The sequence below is a fragment of the Elaeis guineensis genome, chromosome 11 (genome assembly GCF_000442705.2).
Source record: "Elaeis guineensis isolate ETL-2024a chromosome 11, EG11, whole genome shotgun sequence".
NCBI classification, from domain to species: Eukaryota; Viridiplantae; Streptophyta; class Magnoliopsida; order Arecales; family Arecaceae; genus Elaeis; species Elaeis guineensis.
The window spans coordinates 118713570-118729104 of record NC_026003.2 but is presented as its reverse complement, the minus strand read 5'-3'; the positions used below and the strand labels follow the sequence as shown (position 1 = coordinate 118729104).

The following is a 15535-nucleotide window of genomic DNA, read 5'->3' as shown; positions in this document are numbered from 1 at the left end:
CCTTTGGGGTACGTCCAGGATGAGAAACTGAGAGAGGAATGGCCAGAAAGTTCACAATTTTCACCAGATGACTAATGACTCACAAATTCTCAGTTACAAGTGATCTAGAAAACAAAATAGACTTGCATTGGCCTTTCATGTGTAACAAATAGATATCCATGAGTATATTCAGATATTCCTCAACAGACAGCACACAGTACATTAGAAGATGAATATGTATGTTTAACCAGGAAGTAGGGAAAAAAAAACATGTGGATACTTGGCTAAATGAAGACCGATGAAGAAAAAAAGGTAAATTCCATTCACCTGTAATGCAATATAAGCCATAACAAAAGAAAGAACCAGCAGCATTTTAACTATTTCTCTCAACGATTTATTTGCTACTCCTAGTTTATCTTAACCCAGAACCCATTTTCACATCACAAACATAATCCAATTTACCAGTGTTTGTGGTGATGTACAAACCATAAATATCAATATGCACAATGAGTAAGTAACATTGTAACATTCCCTATTGTACGTCTACCAATAAAATTGATGCTGCCAGATTATCAAGGAGAAAAAGAGTACGTATACTCTTAACAATTTGGTAGACTTGAGTTTGCCCCACACTTTCAGAATGTTCTCATTCTTGTTTTGCTGAATACCAACGGTCATACTTACACTGGCTAGAAATTATGATATTCCACGTAACATAGCAAGACCTTTAATCACTTATGCTTGAGATATTAAGTTCGACCAAAGGACAAAAGATGAGCCAACATAATTAGCATTTCATGCTTATGTCAGCATTTGTAACGACTTCAACTTCACATCAAGGGCTGATACATTGAAATAACAAATCTGAGTATCCAAGGCCTAATAAACATATACTGAAAAATAAATGCTCTTAAGGTCCTGCTGTACTTCATTGCAAGAAGATAACCAGCTAATCTTTCTAGACTCATCATGTAAGCTAGCAAGAGTGGCACCACCTCTGCACATTGAAAGCCAGAAGTCTTAATTCTTTTGGACAATTCTAGACAAGATCAATACTACTTCAGGTTTATCGGGTGCTGCTAAATATTTAAAATCATATATATCGCATGAGGTGTAATCAGGAATTCTGGACGAGAATAACAGCAGAATGGAAACAATAGCCTCATTTCTTGCATACTTTTTTGTGCTTACAAATGTAAGGACAAACGATCAAGTAGTTATTTCTCTACTTTGGTCAGAATTAAGTGATGGCAGTCATGAAGATTAAGCAATTCAGGCCACCCGATATTAACCATGCTATTGAAGAAGCCTCCAGACCTGCTAGAGTTAACATTAGATTGATCCCATTGTAAACCTACATGGTTGCAAGTTTTAACCTTGAGATTCCCCAAGAGAATTGAGGTTGTCCATGGCTATACATGCATGTGCAATGAGATTGTAGATAAAATAAGTCAGGGCCAGCTAAACTGCAAAATACTTCTCATATAAAGGCTCCTTCTCTCATACATCTTCTTGTTAGCAGTCAAGCAGGGTACAAGGTTTACAAATTGCAAGCCACAAAGCATTTAAAGTATATTAAATTCTCATATACCTCCTTCCCTCCCTCAAGGAAGAGAATTTAGGCTATTTCATAATTATATTTGTTTAAGGTCTCAAGGTTGTAGACAACATTATCCATGAAACTTCCAAAAAAAACACTATGAAACATGGAAGTGAGAACAAATTTCTGCTTTCAGTTTTTTTATCATTCTATATTTTTTCTTAAAGAGGTTTTCAAGTAAATCAATCATGCTATGTATAGGTGGATGTTACCATCATTACCCCACAAAAAAAAAAGGGGGGGGGGGGGGGGGGGAGGAGAAAAGAAAAGCTGACCACTAAAAGCAACTCCTACGTCAGCAGTTCAAGATAAGATTTAACATAAGGTATTACTTTGGACATTGACGAGGCAAGCTTTAAAGTCATTCTTGGTCAAAATGCATCTGTGACTTGCATAAGCAAACAAATATGCACACTAGTCAATCATTACCAACTCCTGTATCAGTGAATTACAGGTTAAAAAGTAAAAACCAATGAAGTAGTAACTCACTGAAGACTACCATGCATGGTGTAGAATGCTGTCAATGCCTTATAATACTTCATAGCCCATCCTATTACTGCACACATTATAAACTAAATTTGTTCCTTTATGCAAGAGAAAAAAAACCTACTATAACACATGATACTTGAAATGTTGACAACAATGAATTTATTTACGCTCGCTGATCGTGCATTCATCAAGATTGTGACAGCAGTAATGGCCAGAAGGCCATCCACCAAGGAAAAGAAAATTTTGGCTAAGAATATGCCACCAGCCATCCACCTCCAACTAAAAGTTTCATCACGATCATTAAGACGTAAAGTCCAGATTCTTTAGACCATTTTAACATGCAGGGGTCTCATCCAAAAAATGAACCTTCCTTCCAAGCTAACCCAAAAAAAAAAACCTCCTCCATCTAAGAATCAACAATGCAAGAAACAGAAAAGGATTTATAAAAGTTTCGTAAATTAAAGCAGTCGATTTCTCATAATCTAATTTGATTGCATTCCCAAACCCCAAATCAAGTGACTGTTTTAACTTGATAATTCCCTCAGCTTCTTGACACTATATATTGGACAATTCACCTCATGCACAATCCATCAACCCCTCCCCATTCATCACTTTTTTTGGTAAGGTGGCTATTTCCAACAGCCTAGCCTAAATACATCCACTGGAGTCAGAGTACAGGAGATCAAAAAGCTGCCTAGGAACAGATGAGGTGAAGTCCTAGAGGATAGAGCCTGCAAGATTAGCAACATAAGAGGCTATCCAGTCCACAGCACTGTTGGCCTCTCATGGATGTAAGTGGCCTAAAGGAAACAAGGGTTGAACTGATCCTCTAAATATTATAGGGAAAAAGATGAGCACCATCAATCTAGGTCACTGGTGTGGTTATCCAACTAATCACAGTTCCAGAGTCCAACATGATGTTGGTTGTTTACAGTTTCAGAGTCCAACATGATGTCAATTGTTCTCAGCATATAATGACTAAGGATCGCCAACTCGGAACCGGATCTTATGCCAGCCGATCGGCAATACGAGTCAGTATGCCTCCGTACCAAACCATACCAAGTCCGAACTGACACGGAAACAAGGGATGAACTAAAGAAAGAGAGAGAGAGAGGGGGGAGGAGGAGGGAGCGAGAGGGAGACGCTGACAGTAGCAACCGAAGGACCATGGAGACCCTTGGAGGGCCGTCGAGGCCTCTCGGGCTCCACGATCCTCCATGAGAAGAAATAAAAGCAGAAAAAGATAGAGAGAGAGAAAGAAAGAGAAGAGAAGTGAGAGGAAGATGTCGGAGAGGCCACCGGGTAACCACCATGGCCATCAGATAGCCCAAATCAGTCCCATAGTCGCCCCAAAGGCCTCGGCAAGCCACTGCCAGTCTTTTCCTCTCCTTCCCTCCCTTCTTCTCTCTCTCTTCTTCTCTTTACTTTTCTCTCGCTCCATTTTTGCTGACGTTCCAAATCAAGCATCCGAACCGCACCAGTTAGCCGCCAATACAGTTCGGCACACCCCCAACCGCCGAGTTCAAGATGGCTCGGTGAACCAAATTAATGGCATAAATAAGGATTTCTATTCCCCTCTCAACTCTGCCAGTTTTGATAAATCAAGCATTTAGCAGATCATTTCTACTCAGCAGATAATAGTTGCTGTCTTATCAGTGTCCAGAATCAGAATGTTTCGAAGAGAAGTTAATATGTATTAATATACAAAATCAGGTTTGTCACATCTTAATTTTGACATATCATTTAAACTACACCTCATTGTTATCGAAATGATTTAAGTCACCATACATTGCATTGTGACATATGTTCGATGGTGAGATGAAGATGTGGATTAAAATCCTAGGATTCTCTCTCAATCAAAACTACCTGGTGTTTGTCACTAATCCTTAAGTCTAGGTCCTCTTCGAGTTTTTGCCTTTTTGGATGTTGGATTTCCTTCTCATCCATGTGTTTGGCATTGAGAAGAAGACCATGGTTGCAAGACGTAACCTAAACCGGGTATAGAATACGAATGGAAATACTTATCAATGACCCTAGAGATTTCTACCTAGCAGAAATGCTTGAGATGACCTTCCATCTACTGCAGACAGAAACTGTTAGATTGATCTTATGGTCCATACACACTGCTGATCACATCTTCCTCCTAAATCTTTTCTTTTGGCCACCTTTTCTTTTTTTTTTTTTTTCCAACCAGAAAGAGACTGAAAATCTTTGCAGTTTTCTGCTCAATCTACATCCATCAACGATGAGTTAAATTGCTTCCCATGTTTGCCTCCGATGAAAAGCCCTTTCTATTATACCAATAATTCCTCCATCAACACTCATTATTTCCCTCTCTCATGAACAGTGTTATAATAGGCACTCGCCCACCTCCCTAGGCAGGCAGCTAGCAAATATTTTGGCTGGCTGCCTAGACACAGCTGCTTAAAACTGTAGAATTGTCCCCTTATTTTTGCCTCCTCACTTCTCTGTTCCAGCAACCAACCCCAGTGGTAGAGGCCACCATGGACCTAGGCTGCTGCCAGAGACAGATCACCGGCCACCCATGGTTCCAGCAGCAGCAGCGAGCACTAGAGGTGATGGCAGCAGCCGTCAGCTGTGCCAAAGAGGTTTTTTTTGTTTTTCTTTCCTATTCTTTTTCTTCCTTATTCCTCATCCTTTTTCCTCTTTTTTGTGCAAGTCTTCTTCCTAATCATGCCATTTTCTATATTGATGATGGATTCCCTGTTCTCCATCTGCTCTCCCCTTTTTCGGCTTTTTCTCCCTGTTTTCCTTGCTTTATCAAATGCCTTCTCTTGCTGCATTGCTTCTGGCTGGTCTTTCCTTCTTTTATTTGCTTTAATCTGCAGTGCTGCCAGATGGACAGCTGCTTGCTTGCTGCCTGCATATGTGAGTGCAAGTCCTGCTGCACTGCTGGTTGCATAAGCAGCACGCTGTTGCTGTCTTCTCTCTTCTTCTATGTATCGAAAAAGGATGCCTCATTTAATGAATGGGTGTATCTAAAGATGCACTATGTATAAAAGGATAGGCATGCATTTTGAAGCTTTGTGGGACTTTCCTCCCAAGATGGCTGCCTAAATGCCTAGGCATATGCCTAGGTGATAGAGGGGGTCCACCATCAAGCCCCACCTAGGTTTTTTCACAACCTTGCTCATGAACAAAATGGAGAACAAGTAGAAGCCCAAATTTTACCAGGCAGAGCCAAACCAAGATCTCAAATACCATGAAATGTGAATGCCATGAAATCTATTTCATCCTTGCCAGGCTCTTGCTCCACTTACCACTCCTGGCTACCAAGCTCACAATTCTTTAACATATATGAATTCCTTCTCTACCGTCCTCCACAAACTCTTCAAATATTTATGAGATGGCAAGTGATCATCAAGATTTTTTTTTTTTTTTTAAAAAAATCCTGCCTTTTGATTTTTAAAATCATCGCCGACATAAAAAGCATGGTTCACAAAATGAACACGGGATCCATTGTTCTCAGCTTCCCAACCTTGAGACTCTTAAATAAGCACTGCAGCAAAAGTTTTATTGCACATTCTACCAGAGCTTTGGAAACCACAACACAGATCAACAGGGATGCGAATTGTGTTACCAGACACATGTGGAACTTAATGAACACCATATGATGCAGAAAGTCAAAATCAAGCTACAATCTTCAATCAAATTAGCACTTATCAAACTCATATAACCAAAAACTCCATAGTCCATATTGACAAAGCAGTTTTTCCTCCATAAGAAGCTTCCCACCCCCACTGCTGACCCCAACCAAAAAAAAAACCACAAAAAGGAAAAGAAAAGGCCTATAATATTGTATATAACCATACAACAAATATAAAACACAAACACAGACGTGTGATCTACAGTAGCAAAACTGTTATACAAGAGTGGGTAGGTTAGCTACCAAGATGAATGCAATCAATTATGTCTCTCCTAGAATCAGCTTAGCAAGCTCTTATCTTGTTCTAGGATTTGTTGTATTTCTGGGGCATGCAGCTGCAGCAAGGTCCCCCCCAACACAAACACACCCACCCACAAAAAAAAAAAAAAAAAAGCGATCATTTTCTTATTTATATCCATTCTATTGTTTTTTTTTCCTTTCTGTTTGGGCTCCGGTATCCCACCTAGCCTAATATCCCCTTTCATGAAACAAATTGGGCCAGGCCAAACTAATAAAGAAACAAGTTTATTCAACAAAAAAAAAAAGAGAGGAGAGGGAGGGATTCGAAACCTCAAAAGCATTATTCAGAACTGTACCAGTTTTCACAACCAGAACTATCAGCCTGTCAGCCATCTCTCCTAGAGCTAGTCTCCATTTTAGTTCCTACGAATAGGATATTACCATATGAAGTATCTATAGAAACACCCCAGATACGAATCGACGTTTCGATGTATGTATCTGTTTACCATTACAAGAAGTTATGCAAGAATAGAAAAACAGTATTAAACAAGTATGATATACATTTAACTTGCAACAAATTACTACCTCCCCACACCCAACAACCTAGGAAACTTCTTTAGAATAGATTATTTGAGAATTTAATCAGCAACAAAAAACTGATTTCTTTGTTGTCCCACAAAAAAAGAGGATGAAAGCTAAAAATGTTTTGGTGTTAAATTGGTCCATCAGCTCCTTACAGATAACATCTCTTACTCATCAGTGGAGCTAAAATCATTCCAAAAGGTTAGGAAACAAAGTAAAGAAAAACAGAACCAAACATTTTCAACCAAAACTCATCAAGATGTTAGTAGATAATCAGAATGTCATTGATTACAGTTAAAACACATTGCCTGGACCTGTAAAGATAATTAAAGGAAAAGAGAAGCTAAAAAAAAAACAGCTCAGGCATAAACTTTAGAAAATTGATGCTACAGCCCTCCAAGACTAAGAAGATCAAGCACAATAGAGAAATAAAAACAAGGGACACAAAATTGCAAGCCACCATAAAACACACCAACTCCAACAAATGAAAAGCAGTTAGTTTTGGAAAATAAACAAGTGTGAACTCCCTTGATCATTTTGAAGATACTATTTCTTTAGGGAGGTATTTACTCATAATACAACTGATGATGCAAGGTAACAAATTTCCATCATCTCCTCCAACGGGTAATAAATAAAAATCGTGCAACTTGTACCTTCCAACATAGTAGGTATTGATATTTGACAACAAACATGGTAAGATGAAGAACTGCATGGCTGAAGAATATCACTATTGAGGTTTTAGTTTGAACTTTTCTTTTTCTTTTTGAAGTACTGGATTCTATCAAAGCATAAAATTCATGACACAACACTATAGACCTCAACACTTCATTTTGCAAAGCCAAGGTAATCACTTTGACAAAGCATGGCAAGTCTTGCAAGAGTTATCAAGTGAAATTTCACTTCGAGATAGGGTCTCATTGATTGATTAAACAAAAAAAGGTAGATCAACCACTCATTAAAGCCAAAATTAATTAAAACATACATTATAAATCAAAGTTCGCTATCTCGATACCAAAACTTATACCAGTACCATTCTATTATAGTGTCGGTATGGTACGAGATGGCATACCAAATGCCAGTACAATTCGAGATAGCATCCCGATACAGTATGTTATGCACCATACCGGGTGCTATGGGATGGTATGGCAAACCATGTTATAAATAATGTTGCACTAACTACAAGTGTTATTGTTTTGAGAATTTTAGGGTTTCCCATGCTGGATTACTTTCTAGGGCCTTAACAAATCTTGGATCTCAATAAACCAAAATCAACATTTTGCCTTGCACATAAGCCCTTCTGCATTAACCAAAAATGTATTCCAGATTCACTAATGATATCAAGAACAGATTATCTTGAACAATAGTCAAGTGACTTCAATCATATGCATTATTTCTTCAATGTCATCCTCAACCACTCTAAATAACAGCATTTAAAAAACCCATCTCATGACTAACAGGTAATTTCTTTTATCGCCATCATCGTAACATAAATTAAGGTTCTTAGTCCAAGATGAGAAACAACTTCTTACCTTCAAGACCACAGTTCGGATTTACCATCAATTGTAAGTGTTTCTCAAAAATCACCCATCAATTTTTACCTCGGCAAAAAAGAACAGTTGCAAAAAATAAAATAAAACAAAAATAAGCCCCAATTTCTAAATTTCTCCCGACATTGGGATTATCTGGCCAATCACAAATGCTGAGAAGGCCGTATAAATTCCACAAATAAGCACAGCATTTAAAGAAGTACAGACAAGAGCAAAAAAATTAAAGCAAGAAGCCTATATCATTTTTTTCTTTTCCTGGGCATAATAAACTTGCATTGTAGTACATCTATAATAATATATAAAAAGAAGGACCAGGTTGGTGACCTTTTGACAAGTGACATTCTGAGTGTTTAGCATTATTATTATAATTTAATAAAAAGGATCAAATTGATGACCTTTTGACAAGTGGCATTCTGAGTGTTTGACAAATGGCATTCTGAGTGTTTAGCATTATTTATTACAATTTAATAAAAAAATATTCTGAGTGTTTAGCATTATTTATTACAATTTAATAAAAGAATTTATATTAATCATTAGGAGAAAGAATTATTTATTAATTATTTTTAATATTAGACCAATTAATTAGTTTCAATTATTATTCTGTTTAGCTTTAACAAAAAATATAATTTTTCTTTCATATACTCTCCTCCTTTTTTTTGTTACCCCGTGCATCGCACGGGTTTTAATATCTAGTATTTATTTATATTTATGTCCTATGGCATAAGCACTAGGTCATAATTTATTTAGTAAGTTGGTCTAACTTTGTATTATTATTATTTCTTTCCTCTTGCAGAATTTTATTTTAATTCTTCAATACCAAAGCAGGGTTGCAAAAGTAATTGGCGCTAATCCAAATAAACTCTGAAGCAGAGTTAAAAGAAAAGAAAGAAAAAAGAAGCATCCACTGTTGAAATTACAAGTTAGAACAGCATAGACTTGTGGGTTAATTAGGACAACAGACATTTATGACGTGATTGGATGACTACCATAAAGAGAGATAATATTCTACTTTAAAAAGTTGATATCCATAAATCAACAGCATCAAGGACAATAACAGATTTAGACATTTTAACAGCACACTTAACAATTTGCTCTACCGAAAACACCTGCCTGCCCAAGAACACTCTATCATCATTGTAATTCAACCTTAAGTAATTGTTATAAGAGTTCCCAGCTCAATATTGAATCATTTGCATCTTATAATTCAAGTTTAAACATGTGCTTTTTAGTAATTTAAAGAAACATTATTAATACCAAAAGCTGTAGATTGAAAATGTATTAACAGAAGCCTCATGTGACATTGCTGTTAAATGAAAAATGATTAGAGATGGCACTGCATCCATGCAAACATCAAATGCTAAACAAGCTCACCTCTAATGACACTAGTTCTCCCATCATCTTATTGACAGACAAGCCCCAAAAGGGTGGAGGCTGACGTAACTCAAGTCAGGTACACTTGTAGGTCAGTGAAAAGGTATGGTTATATTTGCTTTTAGAGGTGGGTGTGTTAAGCTTTCCCTATGTGATATCTAGATGACAAAAAACATGTGACCCTACATCCTGAAAACATAACTAAGGCAAAATCATTACTTTTCCTAATTGACACTTAAACGATGGGAAATATCATATAAGAATCTAAAGAAGCAATACTAACTACCACAGAAAAACACTTAATTGATGGTGGATCCTGATAATTTGTGAATGTTATGCATTTATATTAAAAACCTAGATCATTGTTGATTTCTTTTATGAGTACAAAATGATAAAACATATTTTTCAATGACTGAGGTGATAGAAAATGTACGAGAATTTGTTTGTACACATCAAAATGTCAGGAACCCCAGTTCTTCCAAAATTCTGATCATGAAAGTTGAAAACTAACAACTAATTTGATTTGTGTCAATGAAAGTGAAATGTAACCCCTCTTAAAATCTCACAAAACATTTTTAAAAAAAATGCTATCAAATTTATGTTTGATATTAAAACAAATCACAAGTAGCAAGCTGGTATCTTGAGGTTCTAATGGCACCTAAACAAGCCACTTCCATATTTTGTATTAAGATTTATATAGCCTGAACAATCTTTCTTCCCCCTAGAATCCATCACAATTTCTTGTCAGGTGACCTGCACCCACATAACATCATCCACTAAATGAGCAATTTCAATCATCATAATCAGAGGGATATCCAGAGAGCACTGTCAACATTGTGGAGAATTCTTGAGCTTTGTTCCAAATTCTTCAAGAATAACCATGTAGAAATTTACCTTCATGCCCTGAAACATAACCTGCTAAAGAGAAAGAAGGAACAGCTGATGCTCTTTAGCATTTGAGGGCATCTCTTCTAAATCAATTATTCAAAATTTGATAGAACTTCATCTAAACTTGTCTAGGATTGCAACCTCCCATCCCTACCATGTTCAAGCATCCAAAAGCATCAGCATCTAAACAACCTAAAAATAAATGGACCCGTTTGACATTGAGCTGTATCCATATCTACCACCTATCTACAATATTTTATTTTTCAGCCTGAAAATATTTACCTAAAAACATTGAAGAAGGCCTTTCCATGCATAATACCTAAAAACAATGTCATTTTATTCCCGCTAACATGTAATCTCTTGCCACACTACATGAAGATAACTCATAAGAGGTTTACTTCTTATAAGAAGCCTTGTGAACGGGAAAATAAGGTTTAGGAGCTACAACAAACAATGTGAATGAGGATCCCAGGGCTGCCGATTTTGATGTTGTTTGCTTTTAACCAATGCTTCTTCCTTTGTGCGAAAAGCAAAATTAAATCCTAATATTCTATATAGCTGTTCTGAACATTGCACCCGATGTAGCCGGCGAGATATCATCTACCTACTAAGCACTTAGGAACACGCATCAAATAACAGCACACTTTTAGGCTTTTAGCTGAAATGTATGAAGTCGCTGAGGCAGTGGCTTATAATTGTCGGTTGGCAGAAATGTTCTATGAAAAATCTCCATCTCAATTACTGGACCTTTTGATAAGCCATTTGTTATCAATCCCACCACATATTCCACTTAGCTTCTACTTGCAAATTAGACCTTTCTTCACTTGTTAGCAGCTATCGTAACCAAGTGAGGATGTCACAACTAAAGAGCCAAGTAGCAGGAATTTGTGTGTTCCTTCATTCATACAAGTGAAACATCTAGATTCATTGGTCTCCACAGAAACCTCGAAATTATTTGTCTCATACAAATTTTATGATTGATACAAGCAAATCCATATTTTTTTTAAAGGACCATGGTGGTGAGCCACAGGTGGTATTTAGATCTAAAGCAATAAAGCTGTGGCCCTAAATGCTCAAATTCAGAATCTCACTATCCTCTGAATCCAATTTTATAATTAGAAACTATGATTAATCCATGTCCCAATCTCCCAATGTGCTAATCTTGTTGATTGATCACCCTTAAGACAGTGTAGTTTGATTAATAGAGACACCGTGATAAACCCTCAGCACATATCTCGTATGTGAGTTAATAGGGAAAAAAGGGAGTCTTAATATTACTTGACTGGTTTTTCCAATCAAGTCATTAATATGTTTACCTTTTACTGGACCTAGATGACCTCCCTTTAAATGATTCTACTGCCAGGTCAGCACATCAAGCTAGCCACACATTGTTCTTGCAAGCCATCCTAATCAAATAGCTTGTTCTTGCAATTTCTTCTCCAGGCCCTTAAATATACATCGATGTTTTGATAAATGATTCTTCAAAATTGCATTAAAAAAATTCTGTAAGCAAGCAAAAGATAAGCCAAAATGCTCTTATACAAATTTGACATATGAAATCGATATTTGTGGTCATATTTGAATAGCTTTCTAGCACGAACAAGGACCCAAGATGCTTGGATCATGAAAATTTTTGGTCCCAAACTATGACAGAAATCCGCTTATCTTCTCAAATACTCTTGTGCTCTCTTTTTTCCTTGATGTCCAATGCAAAATCTAACTAACCTTATAGGCCTTCCAAATAAGTTGACTGATTACAGGACAACAAAGGAAGAGGAAGGCGGGAGGGAAAAATCATTAGGATGGCAGCAGTAATAAAAGATTTAACAAGATTTACCAATTTGACAGACTTGACTTTCAAATAAAAGCTAAGATCAGAAGGCAAGATGCATATAGTCAAACACAAAAAGGATGAGATCAATTTCATGCTTCCCACCTATGTTTCTTAAACACGTAGTGCATGAATCTTAATCTAAACAAGTAATCCAGCATAATGCCACAATTGTCAAAATAAATTTATTCCAAGATAGCCACGAAGAACAATAACAAACGACAAAAAGAATTGCAAGTAAAGGAGAAGCGACAAGAATCATTAATTCAAAATGCCATCATGGTAAAAATTGGGGCACAAGATTTCGGCATTCATGACAGACATTCCTAAAATTCTAAGTATTCAGACGAGGAAATTAAAGAAACAAAAGCTACCTAATGATTACCACAAAAGGAAGGATGTACATTTTTTGTGTGAGATACCAAATGAACCCATCCAGAAGTCAGAAACCACAAACTGCCCAACCTACTTATTCAACCAAATACGACCAACAACATTCACATTGCTCTGATCATCTGAAATTTGCAGAAGAGTGCAAAGAGTACCTTTTTGAGTGCTCAACAAAAACAAGATTACTGCAAACTTCTGGATGTCAGCCCACATTCTCCACTTCTCCGGCAGTCCCCAGATGATCACTGACCAAAATCTCTCTTTCATTGTCAACATCATTCGAAGCTGGATTTGATCCATCCTCTTTCTTTTTATTAACAATATTCCAAAAGAACTCTGTCAAAACTGTTTCATATGACGGCATTTTAGCATACCCGGGAAAGTAGTTAATGTCGATTATGAGATACCGGTTCCCAACCTTCACATCCCTGATCACATCGAAATTGAAAAGGTGTAGCCCCATCACCCGTCTCAGCCCCCGGGCGATCTCGGTGAGGAATCTCAGCGGCGGCATCTCCGCCTCCTCCAGGTGCATCGTCTCGTAGTACTCCTCCTCGGTCCGGTCTAGAGCTGTCACGTTGGACACCTGGGAGAAGGATATTGAGCCCTGGGTGCACTCCAGCTTCTCCTCGGAGACGTCTGGGAGGGACTTCCTCTTGACGCATTTGACGTAGTCTCCGACGACGTACACCTTGAAGATGACCCCACCATGGTTGACGAATTCTTGGAGAACCAGAGGCGGCTTAAGCTTAAGGAGGCCGTCGCGGTGGTAGATCAGCGACATCTTGTGGGATTTGGCGCTACCGTCGGCGACGAGGGGCTTGGCGATGACCGGGAAGTGGAGGGCGCCGACGACGCCGGAGTTGGAGAGGGCGCCGGAGTCGTAGATCACGACCTGGCTGGGGATCCCAAAGGTCTCCCGATCCTGGGGGATCTCGAGCTCGGAGACGACCTGGAGCATGGAAATGCGGTTGTGGAGGCGCTCGATGGCGTGAGGGGGTCGATGACGGGGACGTCCGGATGCCGCGCGGAAAATTCCTCGAGCTGGGCCTTCCAGTCGTCGCCATAGAGCTTGTGGAGGACGCAATCGAAGGGGCCCTGATCCGAGAGGGAGTGGGCGGGGTCGATAGGGACGAGATCGATGCCCCGATCGGCGGCGAGGCCCACGAGCGAGGGCTGGATGAAGCTCTGCTGCTTCTTGGGGGCGAGGGCGTACCCTATCAAGAACCTTCGCCGAGGGGGATCCCCCATGGCGAGTAGCTCAGGATCGACGGGAGCCGCGCGAATTCCTCCTCGGTCTCCGATGGCCTGCGAGAGAAGACGGCATTTTTAATGCAGGAATCGAGGGACTAGGGATTTTGAGCATTGAAAGCTAGGGTTTACCGGGAAAGAAACATGAAGGGAAGGGGGAGAAATTAGGGTTTGATCGCTCTTTTCCCTCGCTCTCGCACTCTCTCTCCCTCCTTCTCTCTCTCTCGCTCTCTCTCTAAGAGGCGGATGAAAGAGAGCGACGAGCGGGCGATCCGCCTAAGGGAAGACGAGAGAGAAGAACGGTGGTTTCTTGATAACTCATTATGCAACCGGTCCCATCACTCGCCTCAAGTTTGCACCTCATCATGCACCCGGCAGGAATCCCACCTATTCTGGACCGGCCTAACGAAACATTTAAGTAACTTAAATTAGAAATTCTTTGTGCGCCACGGACGGCGAAGAAAATCCGACATACATGTTGCCATCTTTGACCTACATAACCATCACTTTTTAATATATAATTATTATTTATAATTTTATTTTTTTATTAAAAATTTTAAATAATAAAAATATTTTTATTTTTTAAAAAAAATTATAACATCTTATGTGACATTCTGTATATACGAAATTATAATTTGACGCATAAGATATCATAATTTGATGTATGATATCATAATATATCATAGGATATCATAATTTTTTTTAAAAAGCAGAAGCATTTCCATCTTTTAAAATTTTTAAATAAAAATAAAATTGCAGATATTAAATATATATTAAAAAATAATTGAATAAAAATATTCCTTCCATATTGAACATCCTGAACCATATTATGACATCTTGCATGCAGAAAGATATAATTTGATATAGAATATTATAATTTTTTAAGTTATATTATGATGTCCTACATACAATAAATCAAAATTTGATGTGAAATATCATAATATGCCATAGAATGTCATAATTTTTTTTAAAAATGAAGAATATTTTCGTCATTCAAAATTTCAAATGAAAAAATAAAACTGTAAGCATTAAATGTGTATTAAAAAGCGGTAGCTACGTGGACCAATTGGATAAAAATGATATACTCCATCGGATTTTCTACACCACCTACGATGCATAAAAATTTTTTCTAACTTACAAAAACCCCTTTGGTCTATCTTTATTATACTTGCATGCAATAATTTATAAAGCCCACGCAAATCGATGAAATCATTTATCTTATAATTTGATGAAAAAGTGAAGGCACATATTTTCTTATTTATTTTAATATTTTTTGAATTTTTTATATTATATTTGGATTTTATTTAAGATTAATGGTTTGACTAACATTTTATTAAATTATAGATTAGAGCATTGAATGAAAATAAGTCTTAATGCTCATTTGAATGATTGGATGCAAAATCTCATAAAATTTATAGATTAAGCCAACACAATCATGAGAAAGTTTTGTGCATCGCGTGCAGTGTAATAAAATTGACGTAGGATACACCATCTAATTATCTTAGAATACGTAGTATACTAATTAATAATGAAAAAGATATTTAATGCTGCCTACCTTTTTCTTTCTCTAATTTTCAGTGACAAAATATCCTTTCCTCAGTAGAACAAAGGAGGAACAGTATTATTACTTCCTAATATTTTATATAATTTTTTATGAATATATATAATATCCTGAACCATATAATATATATGACTTTTTG

At 37.5% G+C, this 15535-nt stretch overlaps 1 protein-coding gene across 1 annotated transcript; it reads right to left on the bottom strand.

The window, feature by feature from the left end:
• Positions 1–683: 683 nt before the first annotated feature.
• Positions 684–14208, bottom strand: LOC105053838 (inositol-tetrakisphosphate 1-kinase 5). The gene is given in 4 exon segments (XM_073245587.1): positions 684–976; positions 12740–13583; positions 13586–13892; positions 13968–14208. Coding segments are annotated over 2 exon segments (1047 nt in total). The 5' UTR covers positions 13836–13892; positions 13968–14208; the 3' UTR covers positions 684–976; positions 12740–12786.
• Between the last annotated feature and the right edge of the window lie 1327 nt (positions 14209–15535).